Source organism: Embiotoca jacksoni, unplaced genomic scaffold (assembly GCF_022577435.1).
Source record: "Embiotoca jacksoni isolate LCO1_2020_lvr unplaced genomic scaffold, fEmbJac1.0.p SCAF_96, whole genome shotgun sequence".
Taxonomy (NCBI): domain Eukaryota; kingdom Metazoa; phylum Chordata; class Actinopteri; family Embiotocidae; genus Embiotoca; species Embiotoca jacksoni.
In genome coordinates, this window is record NW_027185454.1 from 174,426 (window position 1) to 198,838 (window position 24,413).

The 24,413-nt window shown below is 40.2% G+C and overlaps 1 protein-coding gene across 3 annotated transcripts; it reads right to left on the bottom strand.

Moving 5' to 3' along the window:
- Positions 1 to 894: 894 nt before the first annotated feature.
- ylpm1 (YLP motif containing 1) lies at positions 895 to 19,864 on the bottom strand. 3 transcript variants are annotated; one of them, XM_069142019.1, is made up of 23 exons: positions 18,994 to 19,864; positions 17,527 to 17,751; positions 16,055 to 16,093; positions 15,390 to 15,578; positions 14,814 to 15,238; positions 11,933 to 14,584; positions 11,602 to 11,725; positions 11,260 to 11,404; positions 11,036 to 11,125; positions 10,768 to 10,948; positions 10,633 to 10,656; positions 10,325 to 10,515; positions 10,017 to 10,168; positions 9,865 to 9,927; positions 9,549 to 9,668; positions 9,247 to 9,423; positions 9,077 to 9,160; positions 8,873 to 8,956; positions 8,709 to 8,783; positions 2,748 to 2,799; positions 2,154 to 2,281; positions 1,736 to 1,921; positions 895 to 1,187 (listed from the first exon to the last, which is right to left on the bottom strand). In XM_069142019.1, exons 1-22 carry the CDS (start codon positions 19,594 to 19,596, stop codon positions 1,775 to 1,777), a joined length of 5,970 nt encoding a protein of 1,989 aa, XP_068998120.1. In that variant the 5' UTR covers positions 19,597 to 19,864; the 3' UTR covers positions 895 to 1,187; positions 1,736 to 1,774. The 3 variants fall into 3 exon arrangements, with proteins under 3 accessions (XP_068998120.1, XP_068998119.1, XP_068998121.1); XM_069142018.1 differs by having other exon boundaries at positions 10,017 to 10,171; XM_069142020.1 differs by lacking the exon at positions 10,633 to 10,656 and having other exon boundaries at positions 10,017 to 10,171.
- Between the last annotated feature and the right edge of the window lie 4,549 nt (positions 19,865 to 24,413).

Sequence of the window (24,413 nt, forward strand, 5' to 3'; positions counted from 1 at the left end):
GGTATTTTCTTTTTAAGTGCTTGATCTCAACAGAAAGTGAGACAAGGGTCCAACAAGCCAACAAAAGTGCACCACCACATTTTTGAAAAAGTATTTCACTAAGCAGATATTCTGTGTAATCTTTTCAGGTTGCAGATTGTCCACGGGTAAAATATCTCGGCTTGTTTAAACGTTAAACAGATTCGTAAGTCACTTTTTTTTATTTTGACTTTGAGCGTAAAAGTTGAATTTAAATGAGACATTTGGTTAGAAGAAATAAAATGCAATTTGCCATCAAGTAACCAGACTGATTACTTTGAGGCCATTGCTCCCAGTACTGATATTTAGTATAATTTACTATTATACTTTAAGGTTATTAAAACAGTGAGGTATACTTTTTCTATTCTGCCATCATGGACTTTCCATTACAAACCATCTTTTGACACAAGCCACAAGTTGAGCCAAAGAAAATGTTGCCACATGTCCGATTTTAAAGTGGACTTCAGATTGGCAACTTCTCCATGGCATACTTCTTAGGTGTATTTTAATTGTAAAATAATTAGGGAGCGGGAAGCAAAACAAGGAGATGTAAAAAAAATAAATGTAACAAACAAATATGTAAAGCTTCACACTGAAATTTGCTGCTTTGTTGTAAGAAACTGTCACGTGATTTCTCCAAGCCAATGTAGACATTTCACATGTACAGGAAAACACTCTCCATCACAAATATTTCATGTCACCATTCACTCTTTTTACCATTGGAAATGACCATACTCAATTATAGACCTGATAAGTCATCCTAAAGTGAAGTCGTACAATTGTACACAATATTGTTTTGTCATTATTTCCACATTCTGCTAATAGACAAAGCTTCTTGACCCTAAAACCCGACTGACAACTCCAGCAAGAAGTTCATACTTTTGTAAAAGTTTTATTTTATTTTTCACTGAGCATGGAGGAAGAAACATTGATAAAAGGTACAATGGGTACATGAAGTGTACAAAACAGCAAAAATCATGACAGGATGCAGAACAAGTAGCACAGAAAAGATCATCTACAAATGTATTGGTGAATATCCAGAGAAAAAATAAAAACCTGCACTTTATACTTATCAATGAGTGAACTAAGAAACTGATAACTGTTGGTGATATCACCTCGATGAATGTTTTCACCAGCAGTAAGTTTCGTTGCTTTCACAGTATAGACACCTGTGGAGGAAAAAAAAAAAAGGTCACTGGTAATTTTGCCACATTTGTTTGACTTATGAACACAATCATTTGAATCAGTTGTAGTTGATAAAGTTTTAGACATTTTGTTAGCTATCCTTTTATACAGAATTTAATAATGTCATACCTTTGTTTGCATCATCACGGGAGTCATTACAAGCGTTTTTATTCAATTAAACTATGTTCCCAACGAACGTAGTAAATCCCTTTTGAATTGGTAAAACAAGTCTTAATTGGGAAATGGCTTGCTGAACAACAGTGGGATAAGACTGGATTAACCAAATATTTAGCAATTTGTTTTATCGTTTTTCTTAACTTACAATTTCCATTCACTTGCATTAAACGACATACTGATGCACAAACTACTTTTTCTACAGAAGGCATGTAGTCAGAAACGGCCTCAGATATGTAGAATTCACAAACACTTGTATTTTCAGAACACAAGATGTGATCACTCTTTTAATTTTTAATAGCCACAAGAAACATCTAGCCAATCTAACGAAGATTGTACGAAAAAGCAAGATACATACCTTTAAATAAAACGGAAAAAAAGGGATGGGATTATCTTCTTAGAAATACTTGGTACGATTAAGAGCTCTTTGTGCCAGCTGGCCGCTCTCATCCGTTATTCTCTCCCAGTCCGTTTGACCCACCACAAAACCGATGGCGCGCTTTCGATCGGCTTCCTTTTGCTCTTCAAGATCAGCCCATCGAACCTTAAACGGGAGAACAAACACGGGGTCGTGTTATGAGCAGGAAATGGACGAACGAGCAGCATTTCACACAATTCGGTAACATTAGTTAATTTCTGGCATCATATAAAATCTTGTCCTTTCCAACTGGAAAAAAATAAAACAAGTACCTTTACTGTGGACTAACTGGATTTTACAAACAAAACTTTTGCATTGGCCCAAAACTACAGCTTCGTGGCACGGCGTGTACATTTACCCTTTTCTTTCCTGGTTCAGACATTCGTGTGGCATAGTCGTCTGGCAGCTGAAGGTAGTCCTCCAAGCCTGCCATGTGTTCACCTTCACGTTTCCTCTTCCCGCCGCTCCCCAGACCGTCCAACTTGTCTGTACAAATGGAAGAGAACTGTTCAGCTCAACTCCGCTCTCCTTTAAAAACGTTTCCCCTCATCATCCAAGCATTCATTTATCTATGAAAAAGCTTCAATCGGTCTTTTAGCATTCAGTATCATCTGTTTTAGCAAAAGCTCCAAAACAGATCATACAACACTTGAGCTTTTCATTTTTAGGAGTTAATTTACCCACATTTTTAAGGACATATTTTCTGAAAGTCGAAAGTAGGCTTTCTTCGAAGTAACATGAATAGCTTAGGTTGAAATATAATATTTACACACAAACATATTTAGATGTCAGGAAGGCACACCTATTACACATCGTGAATCTAACCAGACTCGTCAGACTTGAAATGCACTGTGAACCTTTTATCCTACAGAGGTAAAGGTTTGGATCATCAGTCATGGGGAAAAAAAAAAAAAAAAAAAAAAAAAAAAAAGACAGAAAATGGACTACCTACCAAGTTTGGCCTCAGACGTGTCCATCTCCCATTTGCTTTTAGGAATGTAGCCCTATATTACATAAAGAAACACTGCGATGGTTAAATGTCTGGGTGATACAGGGATAAGGGGAGGGCAGAGAGAGCAGGGCTGAAAAGAAAGGAAACTGGTTATGACAAACAACAACAAACACAACCGCAGGATGAAACTGCATGAGGAATTATTTGGTCAAGACATACAGTATTTTGCTAACACTGGCATGCAGACATTTCAATACAGTGCTACTGCAAGCTGAGACAAACTAATGTGTTCAGACGAAGCCATTGTTCTCAGCTGAATGCTAAAGAAAATGACAAATGGACGACAGCTGTGCTCTGCTTTGGAGAACACAAATTCGGATCCCCGATTGCTAAAACAGTGGTGAAGCAGAGCTTTATCCGCTCAGACGTCAAGAGTATGAAAAAAATCACTCAACAGTTCAATCAGCCAAGTCTACATGCTAAACTTATACCTAATTTCACAAAGAACAAAGGCACCGGTGTCTTTTCCTGAGGCAGCAGTGTAGCTGCTGGCTAAAAGGTGCTTACATTAGTGATAAGGGATTTGCTCTTTCACTCACGAGCATGAGCAATAAATGCGTGTATGCGGTTCCTTGATGTAGCACCACGAATTTACTCACAAATCAACAGCGGCTGTCGTTTCCTGACAAAAAGCTATTTGGGTATCTCGCTACAGTAAATTGCTGACACGTGACTATCAGCACTAACCGTCTCTTAATTAAAGACACAAATGTTTGCTTCTCTTACCACCGAATTTGACAAATGACAACAAAATATTTTAGTACAGAAATCATTTGAAAGGCTAAAATATATATTTTAGGGGGCAATTAAACGTTTCAGGATTGCTTGTTAATCCTGGAAGCAGTTATTTCTGACTTTACTCGTATTACTAACTGTCACAGCACATCACCTTAAGCAGACACATTATGTTCATTTCCAGGTTTTTATTTCTATTATGTGACTCTACCAGAGTAGCTTTGCGTGATTCACAGTTAAAAAAAAAAAAAATCCTTATATATCTTGTATTGGTTCTATATGAACCAGCAATTAGCTAATTGTGTAAATCAACTGGTAGATGATTATGATCAAATATGACTTATGTTTAATTCATGAGATATGTATGCCAATAGTGTATATATTTATATTTATGCATTTATTTTATATACATATTTTTTTTTATTTTAGCTGACATATTTACCGGCTTGTGTTTATTGTACTTTAATTGTCTTTAAATCTTAAAGGCACCGTGCACTAAGTGTTTTCAGACGTAAATCCTGAATTTCTGTGACATCAATCTGATGTTAAAAGTACGATAAATACATTTCAGTGGCGAGTATGTGAATTCGGAATAAATACAAATAAAACAAGCAAAAAAAAAAAAAAACGGATTACAAAGACACGCGGTCTCAGGCTGAACCTCCAGCTGCAGCAGCAGCCGCTCAGATTGAATCCACGTTCAGGCTCTGTGGATTTGAGCTGAAAATCAAATTTGACCTCTCGGAGCGCTGTGAAGCTTTTGTCCCCCTCTGGCAGTCACGTGTCACGATATTCTACAAGGTGCTCAATAAGGCGAGGACAAAAGAAGTCTGGTAGGAACTTTTGCTTGTTCATAAGAAAACTTCACAAGATAACTGTTTGTTATCACCATCTTGGGAATGTTTGACATGGAAGTCAATACAAGTGAAACCATCGGGTGGATCCATTTCTTTTCACAGGAAAGTTCAATGTGGAGGAAGAAAGGAAGCGACCTGATGAGTTCCCTGGGAATTGACTGCAAAAATATGTCTGTGAGGTTTGCTTTGATTATTCAGCAATTCATTGCGTATTGGAGTCATTGAACTTACTCCCCCTTTCTGTTTAAACATGCTGATGATATTGGCAATAAATGCAGTTATCATTACTTTTTGAAATGTAACCCGATTTTTTTTTTTTAAAAGACGTACTGCTCATACTGCCAATGCAGCAATTACTGCATGCTCTGACTACAATATATACCAGCATAAGTATAAATGAACTTATAAATTATTATTTTTTTTTTTGATTAAAACAGATTAATGGAAAAATAATTCTGTCAAAATTAATCCAGCGGACATGTGAAGGATCCCCAGATTAACATTTTCATGTATACATGCGGGCTGAACATATTGGTATATAAATTGTACACCTATTGTAAATGATGTGAGCAATCCTTATATGGCTCTTCTGCTCTTCATGAGCCGGTTTCTTTGCAAACCAGGTCCCCTGAATGATGATTTTCACACTGTTTGTTGGTTTGCTGCAGGGCCCTAAATCCCCGTGGAAGACCTGAGGGCCCCCGTGCCCTTGATTTGTGGAAAAGTTACAATGAAATTTCCATTTTGATGTTTTGTTTTTTTCCATGAAGCTTTCTTAAAGTTTCATGCCCATCTCACATACCCTTCATCCCCACCATTAAATTATGATTGAAGCAACTGTAAATTATGATATTTTTGTAACATCATAAAAGGGAATGCGTGGTTTCTTTTTGTTAATAATGTTTCTTGATTCCATGTTAAACCGTATATCTGAGGAATCAGCACATTTTTACAATTTATCATGCAATCTAAAACAGCCTGTCATTAACGGTCAGACAATGTAATTTGTAAAGGTAAATGTTTGTTTGAGATGTTATTCAAGTTTCCACATGCATTCAGTTTTAGACAATGGGAAAAAAAAAAAAAAAAGTGCTAGATAAATACAACTAACATCAGTTTGGCTTTAACAAAGACACTGGATTTAGGCGTCTTGCAGCTGTTGGATACAAACGCCATTTTAAAACAATCTTTTGTTGATTTTAACACATTTTTTGGCATTCATGTGCTCGACCTCTCCTGGCGTTCATGAGCACAACTGGAAACAACAAATTGCTTACTTTTTCTATTTTATTTTTTTTTTATTTTTTTTTTTTATTAGTTATACATTTCTGTATATTAGAAACTGTAATTGCTTCAGCAGTCCAACATGGCAGTCTTCAAAGGCTCACCCAATGTAATTTAACTGCACAGCCTCGATTCAGCAGGTTTTCACCTGCAGTTTAAACCCAGTTGGGAGTTGGAAGTTTGGATTAAGGGCAGGCTGGACGTACTCTGGCCTTCGAACACAACTAAAATCACAATGACACAACAACACGTATGCTGTGTCGAAGTGCAGGTCAGAACTGGCTGATTGTAAAAACCATCAAAGCAGCTTTACATTTTCATTCACACAGCAAAGAAAACACTATAATTTTTTGACTCAACAAACATCACTATTTGGAACTCTGCCAGATCCATATTTCCTGCCATTAATCTGATAAATAATGAATAATCCTCTAAGAGGTGCTTCTCAGCTGAATCATTGACTCTGACTGATGTAGGTACTGCGGTATCAGTAATGAATAATCACTATATAATAAACTAATAATCTAACGTTCTTTCTTACCTGTAACACGTTGGAAATGGTTAACTTTAGTTCTACTTCTTAGCATTACAGCATAGTTAAACAGAACTTTATCTCTAAATTCATAATAGATTTGGTTAGAAAATTATGTTTCCAAATTACAGTCTTGTCAAAGTCAACGAATGAAAAGTGTTCGTGTTTAAAGAAAACAGGTATGGTTTGAAAATAATGAGGTGTAAATGAACACAGCCAGTGCAAAGCTTGAGTTTGCAGTTTTTACGCAAGATTGGTCTACAAAGCAGTGTCTCGCACACAATCAACAACAACAACCACAACAACCACAACAACAACAACAACAACAACAACAACAACTAAATCATGGTTTTCATGTCCACGTGTCCTGACCAGGGCAGACTTTGAACGCAGACGTGCAGGTGGTTGAATTTTAGGCGACTCAGCGGTCTTCTATGTAGACACGAGGGTGCATGTGATGCACAATATCGCTGCACAATGGTGAATGTGAGGACCTACAGTCACAGAAGTGATGGTGGAATATTCAAGGAGAGAGTTTAACGCTGTCTGTCTTGTACTCTTTTTATAAAAAAAATATTAAAAAGCCAACCTCCTTGAACAGACCCTCAGACACGCTGACGTGGAAAACATGAACCGACTCTCACAGCATCATTAGGCATTGCTGGAACACGACGAATCTATTGTCTTTCATATTTCTCAACATTACAGCAAACTATAAAGAGCAAATGCATGTAAAACATTTAAAATATTAATATAAAAAAGTTAGTTTTTTAAGTTAGTTTAACATGACAGACAAAGGCTGCAAAATTGCAGCTTGTTGGATGCTTTGATGCCAGTAATGATGATCAGTGTCACTTCATAATGATTGTGTTATACTGTAGTGGATAAAATTAAAGAATAAGAACGACAAACATTAAGCTTTTTCAAGATGCTACTATACAACAAAGGTTATGATAAACCCATAAGACGTTTTTTTTTTTGTGGTTTTTGGATGAGTTCTCCCACTGAAATTGTGGCATGTGAGGTTGCAATTTCAACTATTCATGGTTTTATGTTTCTCTCAATTGAAAGACATTCTACCTTAGATGTTTACAGTTATACTGATAAGACTATACAAAATCAGAAATCTTGGTATAGAAAAGTCAATAAGAAAGTGTCAATTTTAAAGAACTAGTTGCTCCAAGCATGTTAAAAAAAACTATTTTAGAACACACCAGAAACAAAGAATGTGACTATTAATTGAGAAAAAGGTCAGTTTGATGATGTTGTGTTTCATTATTTGTCATTGGGCATGCACGAGCGACATCACCTGCTTTTCTTTCTTTCATTTGTTTTACTAATTTGGATTTTCTGTGATCACAATTTCATGAACTTTTTCCCAGCCGTCCAGTTTGCTCACAAGCTTTGTATCTTCCATACGGTGGCAACCTGACTGAAGGTGGTACCACAAGGAAACACTTTGAAACTTTTACATTTTCTTAATGTAAAAGTTCAAAGGATTGATCAAAATGTAGATACAACTGAAGAGAATATTTCACAACTGGATATAGGGAAAGTGCAACACGAACCTTTTCAATAACAGAGTTGGTATCTATGCTTTTAACCTCTCTATATGTCTGTTTGGATTTGAGCACGATAGAACATTTCCAGCTGGATAAGCAATTGAGTCACCTGTTTTGAAAATATATCACACTATAGGTCAGAAATAACTCAAATAAGTGATTATAAAAATATAATCCTCCATATGAAAGGAAAATGACCTTGTCTATGTTAAAGCCATTTGGAAGACACGTTATAAATGTCAGATGTCTTTTCAAATCTCAGAATTTTGTGGTGACCACTTAATCAAAATTGATGAGCAACTGAAGCATAAGAACATTTTGCACAAAACATTTTAAAACACATTAATCAGCGCAGTGTTTTTTTTTTTTTTTTTTTTTTTTATTCCTTTCTTTGAATAAAAGTGTGCCTTACAATGAAAATTGAAGTTGAAAAACTAAACTGAGTTGACATGAGAATATTTTTTCTGATGGTGGCAATAATTTAAAAAAAAAAAAAATCCCCCCTTTAAAAAAAAAAAAAACACCTTGAGGTTAAGATGAAAACTATTTTTAATTCGGTCAATTAAGGACATCTGAGAAAATCCTCAAAAGATAAAGCAGAACCAAAAAAACAAAACCTAAGCAGGCACCCTGCTCCAGAATTATGTTCCTCTCTGTTTCCTCTGTTCTTCACTGTAAAACTGATGATTGCTACATAAAAGTACCTAAAACGAATTATAATAAACTAACCTACAACTTTCCATGAATTTGATCTGCTTTATACATTTTTAGTGGTATAAACTTACCTGGCTATCGCAACAAACGGCATGACTAAAACCCTAATGGCTATGTGAAATTACTGAATAAACGTTATGTGACTGATGGGAAAACAAATAAGTGGAAATGAGTCTGACAACTACATGGCTATGGATTTAAGCTTTTCATGTCCTACCAGATCACCCTCTTCTTCCTCTTCTCTCTTGGTTTCCTTGGGCTCGTCGTCAGGATTGAAGTCTTCCATTTCAACCTAAAAACACAGGCGTGTGATGGTTTAGCTCAGTTACTGATAAAGAGCTATAATACTCCTGACAGCTGTCAAGACTCGGGAGACCTCACCTCCTCAATAGCAGCATCCTGAAGCAGCGACCGGACATCCAAGCGCACCATATGACGTGGTGAAGGCTCCCAGTTGGTGGACATCTGTGTATAGAACGCCCCATTTAGAAGTGTGCACTTTACGTATGAGCTTTAGAGGACATTACTCTTATCACGAGCAATTATAGTATCTGTATTTCAGATCTGTTGACTAATCTTACAGACCTTTGTAATATCCTTATGGGGGCGCCCGTGGACATTCCTCTTTGCACAAGTCTGAGTGTCTGCAGTAATTTCCGCCAGATACACCTTAAAGGAGGGAAACAAAGCCTCTTTAGCACACGGCAGAAAACTGAATGTTTTTTTTTTCGGATTCGTTCGTGAATAAAACTTACCTCGAAGCCTTTAGTTTTGGCTGCGCTCCAGAACTGATCAAAATGTTTAACCCTGTCATTAATAGTGTCTAAGATGATGAAGGGGAAAAAGCCGTCGTCCAGAGTTTTCTTAAATGTTTTAAGCATGCTGCTCCGGTAGGTGTCCTCCATCTCCGGCTCATACTCGTACTCAAGAACCTGCACGACAGGGTTTTTATGTTAAACTTTTTTTTAAAATGTTTGCTATGTAAGTAGGCACTTTTATAATGTTCTTTTTAATACATCAGCCAGTTGATGTTGCATTTCACCTCTGTCAGACTCACCTTGGTTTTGACCCTCCTCCCAGTGTCTGGATCTTTCTCAATTTTCTCAACCTCTGTCATGAAATAGTCATCCAAAACAAGAACTCTTGGAGGCGCACCGCCACATTCGACTTCCTTGTCCTTGATATTGTCAACAAAATTGAAAAGGGGTTTTCATATTTTTATTTTCATTGTTTCAATAAGAGAGCAGTTTTTTTTTTTTGTGTCAAAAACATTTATGAATAATGAGCCAATTGGTGATGTATATTTTTCTCTGTTCGATATAACTATGTTTTAAGTAAATAGCACTATGATTTGCTGGTGTGACTCCACTCACCCGTATGAGCTTTGCGACATGGCTTTTCCCACTTCCTGGTAGCCCTCTCATTATGATGACAATCTGTTAATATACAGAACTTAAATGAGAACTCGGTTTAGACACCTATGCAATATCTTTACATGAAGGGCCAATGCAAGAGTAATTAGTACCCTTTCAGGTCGAGATAATCTGCCGGGTGGTTTAAGGATATCGTCAATATTCTTGATTTCAGGCTTCTTCTCGACTCTCGGAGGTGGCTGTGGTGGGGGTGGGAGAGGTGGTGCAGTGGGTGGCCCTCTGTCCTCTGGATAAGTTCGTCTGTCTACTGAATGACATTTTTTGCAATCAAATATTGATTTCAAATCCAATATATATTGATTACAAATCTACTTAGCTTTTTATTTTTTATTTGATTTTAGACTTATTTTTCAAACAGATATAGAATGAACACACATCTGTTAACAGATAGTTCACCTACCGTAAGGTGACGAGCTGTGGCTATAGCGCTCAGGCCCACTGCGGTCGAGGCCACTGCGCTCATATGGAGGTCTATCATAGCTTGGCCTTCCATAATGTTCATCTGCATCACGGCTGCCACTCCGGTCCCTCTCTCGAATATCCCGGTCTCTCTCCCTGTACCCTGAGCGTGGAGGAAGTGCCATTGGAGATCTACACAGAGGAGGAGCATCATTAAGTTTCATTTGCTCAACTGAAGTCCTTGTTTCAAACAAGCACACTAGCACACTCAAGACTAATCACAATGTATGACACAATGTGATAGAGTACCTTTCTTCAACCATGGGCTGTGTGCTTGAATCAAAAACAAACAAATAGAAAACAATATTACATACATTAAGAAGCAGCACACTTCCCCATAGGTAGGGAAAAAAGGGGGTTGGGCCCACTGAGGAAGCACCTTACCTGTCATCTCTCTCTCTTGGAGGATAGCGTTCCCTCTCAAATCGTTCTCGTTCATATTCAGGTGGAGGCTTTTCTCGGTATAATTCCCTCTCTCTGCTGTACTCTCGCCGGTCCAAGTAGAGGTCTGATCGTCGGTCATAGTACGGATCTCTGCTGTAAGGATCCCTGAGACCAAGAGGTTCTAGGAGAATTAAGAAGTTTATTGTTAGAAAACTGCAAATGCTCATTTTCAGTAAAAGAAGACAAGTTTTATAGAACTGAAACGTACCTTTTTCATAACCCCTGTCTGATGGCACCGGGTCAGGCCTCAACACAATTCTCTCACCATATGAGATCCGCTCAACAGTGGCTCCAGGCTCTAAAACATTGTTAATTAACACCAATCACCCACAATGTCTTAAAACATAACCCATGTCTTCTGTTGAATTTTTTTTTTTTTTTTTTTTTTTTTTTTAATTTTTTTTTTTAAGTGTTCATATTTGCTGCTCATACCATGGCCATGCCCATAATCAACAGTCTTTGGAATCACTGCAGGTAAGGGGGCAGCAGGGAGAGATGAATGGTAATGTGTGGCTGCAGCTTTGGTTTCCCAAGACACAGGTTCGGTTGCAGCTGTCTTGGCTGCTGCAGACATACCCTGAGGATGATAGATTTGATATGAAAAAGTTAGCGGTTAAATACAAAATGGAAAAATTGTGAACGTAAAAATGACATGAAAACATAATTTGTAAAATGAAATGAAAATAAGAGGTCCACGAGTCATCCTCCATGCAGGTCATTACGTGCCACAAGAATGAACTTCACCTTTAAGAATTTAGTGTAATTATCATTTACCTTCAGGACATTCCTGACTTCTGGTGGGATCTCCAAGCCAAGAAGACTAGCAGGCAGGTCTGGCAGCTTATCAGTTGGTGCAGGCGGATGTTCTGTACCAGGGGTCTTTGCCTCCTGCATTTCCCTGTGGGCCAAAAATACTGGAAATTAAATTCAGCAAAACGTTCCCCAAAATACATTTAATCGAAAAGTAGGTAACATACTAGCAAAACAGGCAGGAAAACCACATTTTCCTCACTTTTATATAAATATGAAATAATTATTATTTTTTTAAATCAAGGCAAACAACCCTGCAACATGTATTAATCAATAATAAAAGTCCAGAAATTACCTTATCAGTTTAAGCTCTTGGGCGGCTTTCAAGATGATCTCATGTTGACGGTGGGAGAGGGCAAGTACATTTGCTCCACTCGTTCCTTGGGGTGCCGGCTCAACTGAGCTCTCGGCTAAGTTTCTGACAGGTGCAGCAGGTGGTGGAGGTATATCCAAAGATGGGTCTTCCCTACGCTCTTCATAGTGTGACCTACGGTCTTGATATTCTGGGGTATATCCTCTCTCTGGTGGTGGAGGAAGCCTAGAAGGCCTATCCCAGTCTGAGGCGGGTGGATAAGGTTGTTCTTCCTGCCGGTACGGTGGCTCATCCCTGTATTCACGAATTCTGAGTTCTCCTCTTCCCCTGTCGTGTTCATCATATGGATATGGGCGACCTCTTTCTCTTTCCTCTTGCCAATGGCCATCTCTATGGGACTCTGGTGGTGCCATGCGGGGGGGATATTCCCTCTCCGGAGGAGCATGCTCTCTGTCCCACTCCGACTCATAGTACTTGGCATCACCCTGATAGTCATCAGGAGGATAATCCTGTGGTGGCCGCCAACGATACCCATCTTCCCCATGTTCATAATCCACAGCGTAACCCTCGTTATATCCCTCTTCATACTCCTCGTGTGTAGGACCTGGCCGCCACATACCCCTTGCCATTCCTCGACCCGTAGGCCTCCTCCTGATTCCTCCTCTATCCATTATCTCATGTGGTGGAGGGCCTCTGCCATGTGGAGGCTGCCAACCTAATTCTTGCTCCCTTTCTTCATCGTACGATGTCTCTTCCGTAGGATCCATAATTTCATGAGGTGGTGGCACACGACGCCGGCCTCTCCCTACATCAGGATGCATCAGATGAGGGTCATGTCCATGGTAGATCGGGTGCATTGATGGATCGATGTTGGTATCATCAACGTCCATACCATGACCTGATGGCTCGTGATCCATTGGCCCATGTACTGGGTGAGGGGGGCGTCCTCGTCCTTGATGCATGAAACCAGGGTGGCCACGTGGGGGCCGACCCCGGCCAGGTGGAAATGGGGGTCTCATGCCTCTCATTGGAGGTCTCCAGTACGGGTCCCCTTCCTCTGGGTATTCAGCTGAGTCCGGCTGTTCCCAGTGCCTGTCCATTTGCTCTCCTCTTCCCATTGGTGGTCTTCCTCTTCCCATAGGAGGACCTCCTCTACCCATAGGGGGACCTCCTCTACCCATTGGTGGACCTCCTCTACCCATTGGAGGACCTCCTCTACCCATTGGAGGACCTCCTCTACCCATAGGTGGTCCCCCTCTTCCCATAGGTGGTCCTCCTCTCATCATAGGCGGCCCCCCTCTCATTATAGGCGGTCCGCCTCTACCCATAGGTGGTCCCCCCCTCATCATAGGTGGTGCGCCTCTCATCATAGGCGGTCCCCCTCTACCCATGGGTGGACCTCCTCTACCCATAGGGGGGCCTCCTCTCATCATTGGGGGTCTGCCTCTCCCCATGTAGGGTCCTCCTATTGGCTCTTCATAATACTCTTCCTCTGGGAAATGATCTTCTGACATCCACATTTCTTCAGGGGGCACCTCAGATTCTTCACCGCCAAACTCCTCATATGAAGGATGTTGCCAGTGGTAGTCTTCTTGCTCTTCCGGCATCCCAGAGTCCTCTTCAGGTGGCCCGTAGTCATAAGGCATTTCTTCTGTCTCCTCCCCTATGGGTACATTGTTTGGTCCCCTGAACTCTCCAATGCCCCTCTGCCCACGTCCTCGTCCAAGCACTTGGGCAGGCCCTGGGGGCTGGCCTCGTCCCCTACCAGGTGGAGGCCTTAGAGGCTCTGATCTTGGCTGAATTTGGCCAGAACCTTGTGGTTCTGGTTGGATTCCAGTGGGCTTGGGAGCCGGTGGTAGTTTGCTGTTTGCCAATGGTGCATCTGGTTTGAGGGAATTGTGTGCAGTGTGTTTGGACATTACAGCAGAAGTACCAGTTACAGAAGGCTTGTTGATAACAGTTTTGGGTTCTTCACTCTTGTCAGATGCATTTTTTCCATTTGCTTCCTCAGGCTGTGTGTTTGATGATAATGTCTGTGGAATAGGGTCATTTGGGAGAAAAAAGCCCTCAGTTCCAAGCAAGCTGTCATCTGTCAGATCTTCAGTTTTTGTCTTTTCATCTGGTTCTGATTTACTTTTTTCTTTTTCAGACTGTGGCTGACTGTCTGATTTTGCTGAAGTCTTGGAATCTGTACTGGTCGGTTGCCGAGTGGCTGGTTCTGGCATAAGTTGGGGAGCTTGCTGTTGCTTTTGCTGAGGCACTGGTGGACATTCAAAACGAGGTGGAGGGCCAAGGTGCCTTGTAGGCTCAAACCTAGGTGGCTGTCCAAATCGAGGCTGGTCAAATCTGGGAGGACCGTCAAAGCGCTGCCGTGGTTGGTCAAATCTAGGGGGGCCATCAAAGCGCTGCCGTGGATGGTCAAATCTGGGAGGACCATCAAAGCGGTTCCTTGGTTGGTCGAACCTTGGGGGACCATCAAAACGCTGCTGTGGTTGGTCGAACCTTGACGGACCACCAAAACGCTGCTGTGGTTGGTCGAACCGTGGGGGACCATCAAAACGCTGCTGTGGTTGGTCGAACCTTTGGGGACCATCAAAGTGCTGCTGCGGTTTGTCCAATCTGGGATTGTTTCCCCTGTGGACCAGTAAGACAAAAATAAATTATGCAAAACAGTATTACACTAGCAATAATAGACTAACACTACTCATTGAAAGTAAAAACAAGATATTTCAAGTAATTTCAATAACCAATCTGAATTCAAATACTCTGAACTAATTTTATGCAACATTTCCTTTTGAAAGTGATTCCTTGATGTATAAGTAAAAAAGCCAAAACAGAGTAGTACACAACAATCCCAACTGACCGTGGACCAGCAATGCTGTTGAAGTTTGGTGGTGGAACAATTGGAGGACCTGGGGGTCTGACTCCAGGACCACTTGCTTGTAGAGGGGGGCCAGCAGGTGGTTCTGTTGACTGTTGCTGTATTTGCATGTCTTGTCCGGGGTAATTGCCAAACTGTCCCACCATCCCACTGTTGTACTGGCTTGAGACAAATGGCACCATAGCAGTGAGAGTGGCCACCCTTTCTTGAAGGTGGGCATTGGTGGCATTCATCTGCTCCTGCCACTGCTTCCATTGGTGCCCGTAGTCCTGCAGTTGGTCTTTGTGGGGATAAGTCTGGAACTGCTCATACCACAGGACGAAGGAGCGATCCCACTCTTGAAATAATGGGGTGAATTGCTGCTGTTGCATTTCATAGTGCCGTAGCTGCATTTCAGCAGTCATCGCCTACAACAAAGGAAATCAGGGAGAGGATGCTATATATTTATTTATTGTGGGTAAGTGTGTACATCTATATGCAGAGCAAGAAATCACAGACATTTACAAGAGAGACAAAAAAACGTGTCGGCTTTAAAGATGTCATTGGCTATTTACTTACCGTTAGGTTTGCAGGTTGTTGAATCAGCTGTTGGTATTTTTCCAGGATCTGCTGAAGCTTTTCATGTTGTTGCATTAGAGCCTGGTATTGTAAGCCTGCTCTCTGCTGTTGCACGTGCTGCCATTGTGCTGCTGCAGCCTGTAACTGCTGGAGGCGGGCAGCCTCCTCTGGGTCTTTTGGGACTTCGGGCTTTAAACACAAACAGGGCAAGAATGACGTGAAGTGTATTGTCTTAACTCACAAAGAATATTTTGGACACAACCGAGACATAACTGTAGTTTGTATGGAAAGAATGGAAACATTTCAGAGCTAAAAAGCAAAGCATTACTGACAACATATTATGGAATCATTCAATAATAAGTGATTCCTTGAGTTCTGGTCATATTGTAGACAACTTTGGTTTCTTTTGTTTAAAAATAGACTACATGAATTTTATAATCAGCAGACCACAGTGAGTACAATTTAGTATTGTTTCTCTGGAATCATACTGGTGCTGATATTGAAATCTTTTGCCACAGTCTTTATAAACACCATCAGCATGACATGGGGAAAGATGAATAAATGGGCATGAGCCCTGTGAATTTCACATTGCAGACATCACAAGAATTGGGGTCAAATATCTATAGGGAAATGATGGTAATGGGAGAGTAGATAATGTGACTTACCGTGTCTGTAAATGTAGTTGATTTTCCAACATTTTCACCCTGTAAAATTATGCAAATGTTATAAACAATGTTTCGATCCAGTGACAATCTCATTTCTCTGTAAAATTGGATTTAGCATGTTCTTAAAGGCTGTTGAGAAAAGCATTGTTACTAAATATTAAACTCAAATAAAAGTAAATGAGCCAAGTAAGTGGTTTAAAATGTGCAGATGATGTGCTTTTTGTAATTGTTTCTTGAATCAGTGTTAGCAGCGGTACAGCCACAACAAATCTGACAAATAAATAAGCGAACGATGCTATCTATTCTCAATAACGGTTTCACAGAGTTATGTTCAGCAATAAAAACAATTCTGTTATTCACAACAGCAATCTGAGCACATTATTTTTTTGGACAAACCTACTGTACAGCCTTTGAGTACACACCACCTTTGAATTCACGAGGACAAAAGTGACAGCTGGCAGACTTTTATACACTTTCACAAAACATTTGAAAATTGATATTTCATGAAAAATGTTTTGCTTAAAAGAGTTTTCTCTCATTTAATCAAAATTGAAGGAACATGATAATGTCATGATATTTCAGGGTGTTTCTGCGATGATGATACTCTTGACAATATGACAAAATACTGGAAAATATTTTACTATTCATTTCAAGATCACATAACTGCAACAACATAAATGTTTGATATGTCAGCAAAAACGTAATAATCTGCCTTCAAGTATTCATTATAAACTGTCATATTACTGCGGCTTGTTGACCGTGTGATTTTTTTTTGTAAACAAACCATCTCCATACAACCAATGTTACTCCCCCTTTCTGGAACTAACTTCTTTGCTATAGATCCTTTTTAGACATGCTTGTTGCTGTGTGCATGTTACGCAAGTCATACTGTTACGCACAATACATCAACACGTTGTAGTATCGCTATTATCACTCTGAATTATTATCATTGCATTAAATATAATACTGATATCATTTTGAATGATAAGATATGTCTAAGATATTGCTGCAAAAACATATTCTTCCTTTTTATTTTCCAAATTGTTCTTCCTTGTCAGAAATTGGCATCGATGTTATCCACAGTGCAAATCAACCACCAACAGTTTACGTGGAGATTCAGGTGGTCTATGCTGGCAGCAGTTAATGTAACCTTGAGCTACTCGCCGCCAGCAGAGATGAGGAGAAGGCTACAGAGGGGGATCGTAAACTCACTTTTTTCGAACTCCGCATAGCCCGATTTTTTTCTTTGCTCTGAATCATAGTTTTCAGCCCCAACCCACGCTCATTCAACAGATATCACTTACAGAATATTACAGACAGTGCACAGCTTCCTCTGGAGCAACAAATGCCTTTAAACTATTTTTTTTTGCACATCTGCTTTTGAACTTCCCAAGACAAGCAGACACTCTAGTGTCAAACTGATGTTGTTCCTCCTTACATACACATCTCTCCAACATGTTAGGAATGCTTACCCTTACTTCCTCAGGCAGTGGAGGAGGTGCCGGGGGCTGATCTTTTGGAGGGGGCGGAGGAGGTGTGTTTTTCAGTGATTCTGATAGAGGGGGAGGCGGAAACGTCGGTCGCTGGGGTGGCGTCGCCACACAACCGTCCACCTCTTTCTGATGCTGTCTGGCTCTCTCTTGCTTCAATTTCTGTAGATTCTGAAGATGTTGTTTGTACCAAAGTTGTTGCTGCTCCTGGCAGAAACAATTACGAGAACATATGTCTGAAAAAGCACGAGGAACTTTTTTTTTCTTTTCATTAACTTCATTCATATGCTTTGTTAGTTTACTTGCTGAGGAAAACTGACTTATTCGTAAAACACGACATTTAGAAAGACGGCATTTACAAACACTGCTGAAACTTGGCGATTGTATTAAAGTTTCCATATTATACGCATTTAGAATTCAGGCAGGCCGAGGTGCTATATAAATAAAGTGAAGGTGTCAGAAAGCACAGTTCACGGTGCAATGCACACAGCCACTCTTCATCAACTAAGGCGTTTGGACAGTGTAAGTTTGTGATGTCACAAACTCATGTTCATGTCGTGCGTCTGCCCCGAGGACGGCATCCTGTCAAACCTTTTATATGGAAGAAAATGCACAGCCGTCATGCCATCGCAGACCCAGCGGGCTACAATACCAGAGAAAACCTGTGATTGGCTGGGACAGCGTCACTGTACACTGACACAATGATTGGATTTAAAACAAAGCACTTAAAACTGTCAAGTTTTAAACTTGAAAACAAGCTGATGCTATAAAACAATGCAACAAAGATTAAGATCCTTTATTTTATCACCAGTAATGAAACTTCTGCCAGTACAGATCTACGACATCCCAGATTTCCGACTGGATTCTCCTGTTTATCACATTACTAACTGAATCTTCAGGGAACAACTCTCATGAAGGCCCTGAATATCCACATTTTTCAACCACCTTATGACTTCATCAAAGTTTGTCTCTTATTATCAGTTAATTGAAATGTAATGGAGGGGGAGGGGGGGGGAATTTGAAACAGGCGGCAAATCCTCAAACATCTGTCAACTAAAGGCATTTTGGAAGATTTCAACAAACCGATGTCGGAGACGATGCGTGGACAACAAAGGAGCACGTCCCGAGATGTTGTTTCTGTTAAATGGGGCAATACTGGCTTTATTACAGCTTTACATATTAATAGTTCGTGATGAATGAAATACCCCCAAAACAATTGTAATGTTCTCTTTCGGATTTGTCACGCACAATATGACATTATATTCATACATTAAGTGGCACAAGAGACAAGCACCTACAGGAATATAAGCATATTTAATAGTAAATGCCGTACAGCAACACTTAAAGACAGCCTACATGGTGAAGAAGTTTCTTCAGTGACTGTATGTTCTGTAACCAAAGTGATTTAACATCAATATCTGTCAAAGCAAGCGGACGTTAACACATTACCTGCAGAGGTAAGGATTTGTCGTCTTCTGTCGTGGATGAATCCTTCTTGCTGTCCTCTTTGGCTTTAGGAGCACTGCTGCTCTCCGGTGGCTTTGATGACTGGGGGTCAGGAGGAGGAGGAACCAGCTGGGGGTCGACGACGGCGTGTGACTGCGATGGAGGAGGAGGAGGAGGCTGCTGCTGATGGTGGCCCTGTTTAGGGGCAGCAGGGGAAGGGGGCACTCTCGTCGGCTGGTCCGAAGTCTCGTTTTCGTAGAAGGACTGAGCACCGGCACCGCCGTCTGCGGTCCCCGGTTCTTCCGAATCCCACATCGACCCCGGATACCCGCCACCGGCGGCGTGCCCCCCGCCGTACCCGGGGGCGTTGCTGCCGTGGTGCAACACAGACTGGAGCTGCTTCTGGTGCAGCATCTGCAGCTGCTGCATCTGCTGGAGATGCTGCTCCTGCAAGCTGGAGAACAGCGAGCCGCCGGACCTGTCCTCGAAGCCGCCGTACCCCGCGCCCTGGCCCGCGTGAGTGCCGCCGCCCGGCTGCTTTCGCGGCGCAGACCCGCCGTAGTTTTGCGACGGAGGTCCGCCGTAATTCCCCCAGGAGGGGTACATCGTCGGGACACGGCCTTTGTGAGCACGTACAGCCGGCTAAAGAAAGCTAACAGCTAACTGCCTTAGAATTAAAAACAAAAACAACAACAATAGCTACATGTTCATTTCCAGACGGGGCGACGAAGCATTTCGTTAAAACACAAATGTCTCATAAGTACGCGGTAATCCGTTGGAGGACAAATCACTTTTAGTTTGGTGAAAATATGGTACAAAACGTCCGGACACTATTTTGTTCGATGAATGGCCGGGGCTCCGCCGGGGCTACATTGCACAGCGCACTGCTAATGACGGAAATACGTCACACCCCCCCAGGTACCCACTTCCGGTAGCGCAGCTGTTAACGTGTTAAAGAATAGTATCCTACATTTAAAAACAACAACAACAACAACAACATACAAATGTGATCATGATGTTTCTTCGCAAAATTGGGTTTTGTAAGACTACGCGTTTAATTTCTTAAAAAAAATGTAGGTAATTAATAATTCTAAGATCTTATATTTGATAAATATTTGTAGTTTGTTTTTTTTAATTTTTGATTGATAATTTGGGGGTTAAAAACGTATTATCACATACATTTGACCATTTTAGTTGTAATTGTCATGTTCTTATTGTCTATTATAAATTATTTTCCAACACAGCATTAAAAGTAAAAAGTATCTACGGTGACACTACTGTGACTATAGATAGGCTATAAACTATTTCATGTATGCATGCATAGGCCTACAATAAGACAGAAACATTATTATTATTATTATTATTATTATTATTGTGATGAAAATGCAACGCACCAAAAAGGGGTGCCAGAGGTGACTTCTGATCATGTTTTCAGGTTCAGAGCAAAGTATGTATCAGCTGATGCTCGGTTTTTACTTTTACCACAAGAGGGAGACATTTACAAGCAAATTTCTACTCAACAATGTAAGCTGCCTTTGGCAGTATTAAAAAAAAAGCCTTTTAATAGTATTAATAATCTATTTATTACGACAAAAAATTACAGAATGCTTTGTGATTAAATTTAATTTGAGTTAAAAACAATTAAATATAATATTACTGAACTTTATAGTGCTGTAAAAAAAAAAAAAAACTATTGCAAATAGCAATATCACAATTGCCTAATTCTTTTTTTCCTTTTGTTCCAATAGGCCGAAAGCAGCTGTGTCCATAGTCTATAGCAGGTGTTAGTGAGAGACTTGAAGACCAACTGTGTGAGTTCAGGCTGTGTGGTAAGACTTAGTGTTTAACAACAGAGAGGGTATAATGGGTGGGAGCGCAGTGGGAGGTAAAAAGACCAGTGACTTTAGGTTGCCCTTGAGGTCTGATACACATAAGAGTATTTTTTTCTTAAGATCACCAGTAAATCTGTATTAATTTTGACCAGAACCACTTAAAAAGAATCGTTAAAGCGGATTAATCAAGCTGGTCCTGTTTAATGTCTCCCGTTAATTAGTTTGTCAGCAGTGTTTTAATATCGCCTAATGACTTCATATTTCACTGATGACATTCAAGGGGTGTTAAAAGAGGGGAAATGGCCCATTCAGGATTCAGTTCTTTCGCTTAAGACGCCCTCAATGAATAAGACAAGGTCACGGAGGCCTAGCCTTTAGGGAGAGATACATTATCAGGGGATGGGGGTGGGACAAATCCCATAGAGGAAGCTCTCTCCCCTCTAAAACAGCATGACGGGCACAATGTGATACAGTTCTGTCTTAGAACAATACACTGCACAGGGAATTCATGATACAGCTTAGGGCAGCCTCACTGTATAGGATGGCAGGATAGCCCCACAGTGTACAATAATACTGACACTGGGAACTAATGCCTTTTTAGATGGGAGGAGTGAGACTGATTGTTATACTATCACATTTTAAGTGAGTATTTGCCATTTTGACAAACATGAGAGAAAAACAACAGTGTAATATTTTCAAATGCACTAAAAGTTAGCCCTTTCTGATCTTCATCAGCACTTTCTAAAGCTTTCTAAGCAAGAACAAAGAAATCAGAAATCGTAAAGTTGTAGCTCACAGTATTGAGGACACGGCATTTTCTCTGTGATGAAAATCCTATGTTAAACAAAATGCTCAATGGAGGCTAATGGATCCCGAACAAGTCCATGCACTGCTTCCAAAATGCTTTGTTTGACAAATCAATTTTCCCATAACCCGGTGAGGAGAAAAGTGATGCGGATTGATCGCCCCCCCTGACTTTGTTTCCAGAATATTGTTTGATGGCTGGATAGATTAATTGGTATGACATTTGAAAGCCTTCTCTTGACTGTCAGCATCCACGCCAATCGAACCTCAGTGTAATTGTCTCCTCTATAATACCTCAATTCACAAATTAGAGACGGTGCCTCTGTAAACTATTCCCAATGTAAGACCCAAACAACATCACACTGCTCAATCAGATGTGGGTTTGAATAGGGGTGATGCTGGGCTGATAAGATAGAGTGCATTAAAGGGCATCACCTAAACTGCTGTGCCAGCAAATTTTCCTCTCGGCACAGTAGATCTGAAATATACAAATCAGATCGCAGCAGCTGCTCAAGTAAACAGGCTCTGGCTTCATCAATCCACAGCAGTTCATCTGAATCTTTGTTAGAAACCTAATTTGAATTAGGACCATATTACAGTGAGGAGAATCATCTACAACGTAAATCAATGACCTTGCAAACGCTCATTACGTGTACTCGGCAAATGAAAATGTTTTTTTAACGTGTTTGTTTTTGCATGGGGTTGTCCTCTATAGCATGGCTTTGTCACAGAGGACATTTTGACATGCCACAATATGAAAATCAAAATGTGTAAATAATAAATAAATAATGTCTGGGCTGTATTTATCTGCTTCAGTTTCAGGGTTTTGGTGCATGCTGGTTCACTGTCTCAGTGTCACGGCCTATTGGTGCACTTTAACAAAACAAAGTGCCGGTTAACGTCAAAATGTTAAATCAGACATTTGACATCAGACAGTTATGTGATGGAAGATATTATCCATGTCGCCCACTTCTAACACATAGTTTCTGTTTCTGTGGATAAAATATTGAAACACATGAACTGTAACCGATGTTGGTTTTTGGGATCGCCATTAGTACTTTGGAAACAACTCTTCTTTCTGTAAAAAGTATGACGAACCTCATACAGTACACTAAAGTTATTGCAATAATGTTCAAATGCATTCCCACTGAGTTGAAACGATGCTGTTTACATTTGATTTCCTTGAGTTTAATAGACTTTCTGCAGCCTGTAGATCTTAGTGAGAAATCCATGCTTAATTCTGGTGGATGCTCAAAATATAAGGGAAGAAAATGAACAACATGAAACATCAAAACTGCTTTCTCAGTTGTAATCTGTGCATGAAGAGAGTTTGGCTGTTAAAAGTTTCTCTTCACCAGTCTCTGATGCTAAATCCAGATAGTTTTAGTAGAGAATATAGAGATAAGATGGTCTACAATACGAAAAGAGTCAGAGACCTGTTATTTTTTGATGCAGTGTAACAAGAAGCTAATTTCACTGAATCAAATCAGACTGTAGTCAGTGGGGTATCTGCCCTCCACATTTCATCACCATTTATTTTTCATTCACAATGACTAATTGCCCGACTTCACTTCAATTTTGTGGGCTTGGTTCTTCACAGAGCAAGCTGCTCGGATGCTCTCCTCCCTTCACTCGCCGCACCCCCCTATCACGCCAACACACCCACTTGCCTTTGAAAAACTGTAATTGAATGAGTTTATGTCGTCAAATTGATTAATCATATTAATTTGTACTTATTAGTGGGATGGTTGAAAGTGATGACAATTAGATTAATGAAATTAGTTAATTCTTCCTCCCCACACCATACTCACAAAAAAAAGGAAAAAAAAAAAAAAGCATAGAAAGGGAGACTGTTATGACAAAATTGGCAATCAAGATTTGGCTGCTAATTGAATGTCTGCTTTTATTAATGATGAGGTTTATAAAAAGACCTTGAGAAAGGAATATTAATTGATTAATCAAAGTGCTCCAAATTAAGCAGGGTGTATACAAAGCAGAGGTCTAAAATCTTCCCTCATGTTTGAGTGTGACGAATGCACTGCGGTGTCTTTCACAGGACGCAAACATGCAACTGTTTGAGAAGCAACAAACTGATCAGTGACATCTGAGTTTACGTAGTTTATATTGGTTCCTGAAATTTTTGTGAAATAAGTTTTTGCTGTGAATGTTAAATTAAAAGAAAATATTAATAATCTTTTTTTAAATTTGCTTAAATTGGGTCTGTATTACTACGTTCACTATTTGTCTTTTATTATATTTTGCAAAGAAATTAGTTAAATCACTTTATTTGTCAGTAGCATATTGAAGATAGTGAAGAGGCTGCTTTGTAATAAAATGTTGCCCCGACTGAGGCTCTCCAGACTCCACAGTAAAGGATGGAAGTTGCATGATCACAGATCAGTTCTGGAGGGAGCCACATGGATCGCAGCCATACATTCATCATGCTTGTTTGCCTGTTGTGGAAAAACAAAATTCACATAAATGTATGTAAATATAAGTAAACAGAGTGTGAGATCCCTCCGGCCGATAGAGTGCTTTGAATTTCATTATGCAACACGCTGTCCGGCTGTTATAAACGACGCTCATGAAAAAGAAGTGATTGTTCCATATGATAAAGATGAAATGTAATAGTTTATGCCACCATGAATCTGATTGCAACGTCCACACTATTAGAAAAGCTGATAAGGGCATTTATGACTATTTGCTTTGTGTCATAAAGGGAAGTGGGCTGTTTGATTAATACGACCAGCTGGCTGGCTTCAGGTTGAGCAGATTGTGTTGTTGCAT

Bases quoted from the DNA above. Each gene is read 5' to 3' on its own strand.
- ylpm1 (XM_069142018.1), bottom strand. From the start codon at position 19,596: ATGTACCCCTCCTGGGGGAATTACGGCGGACCTCCGTCGCAAAACTAC. The intron at 8,784-8,872 runs GTGAGGTCTCCC...CTGTGTTTTTAG, and splicing joins AGGATGCTGCTATTGAGGAG to GTTGAAATGGAAGACTTCAA. The intron at 2,800-8,708 runs GTAGGACATGAA...TATGTAATATAG, and splicing joins AGGAAGAAGAGGGTGATCTG to GGCTACATTCCTAAAAGCAA.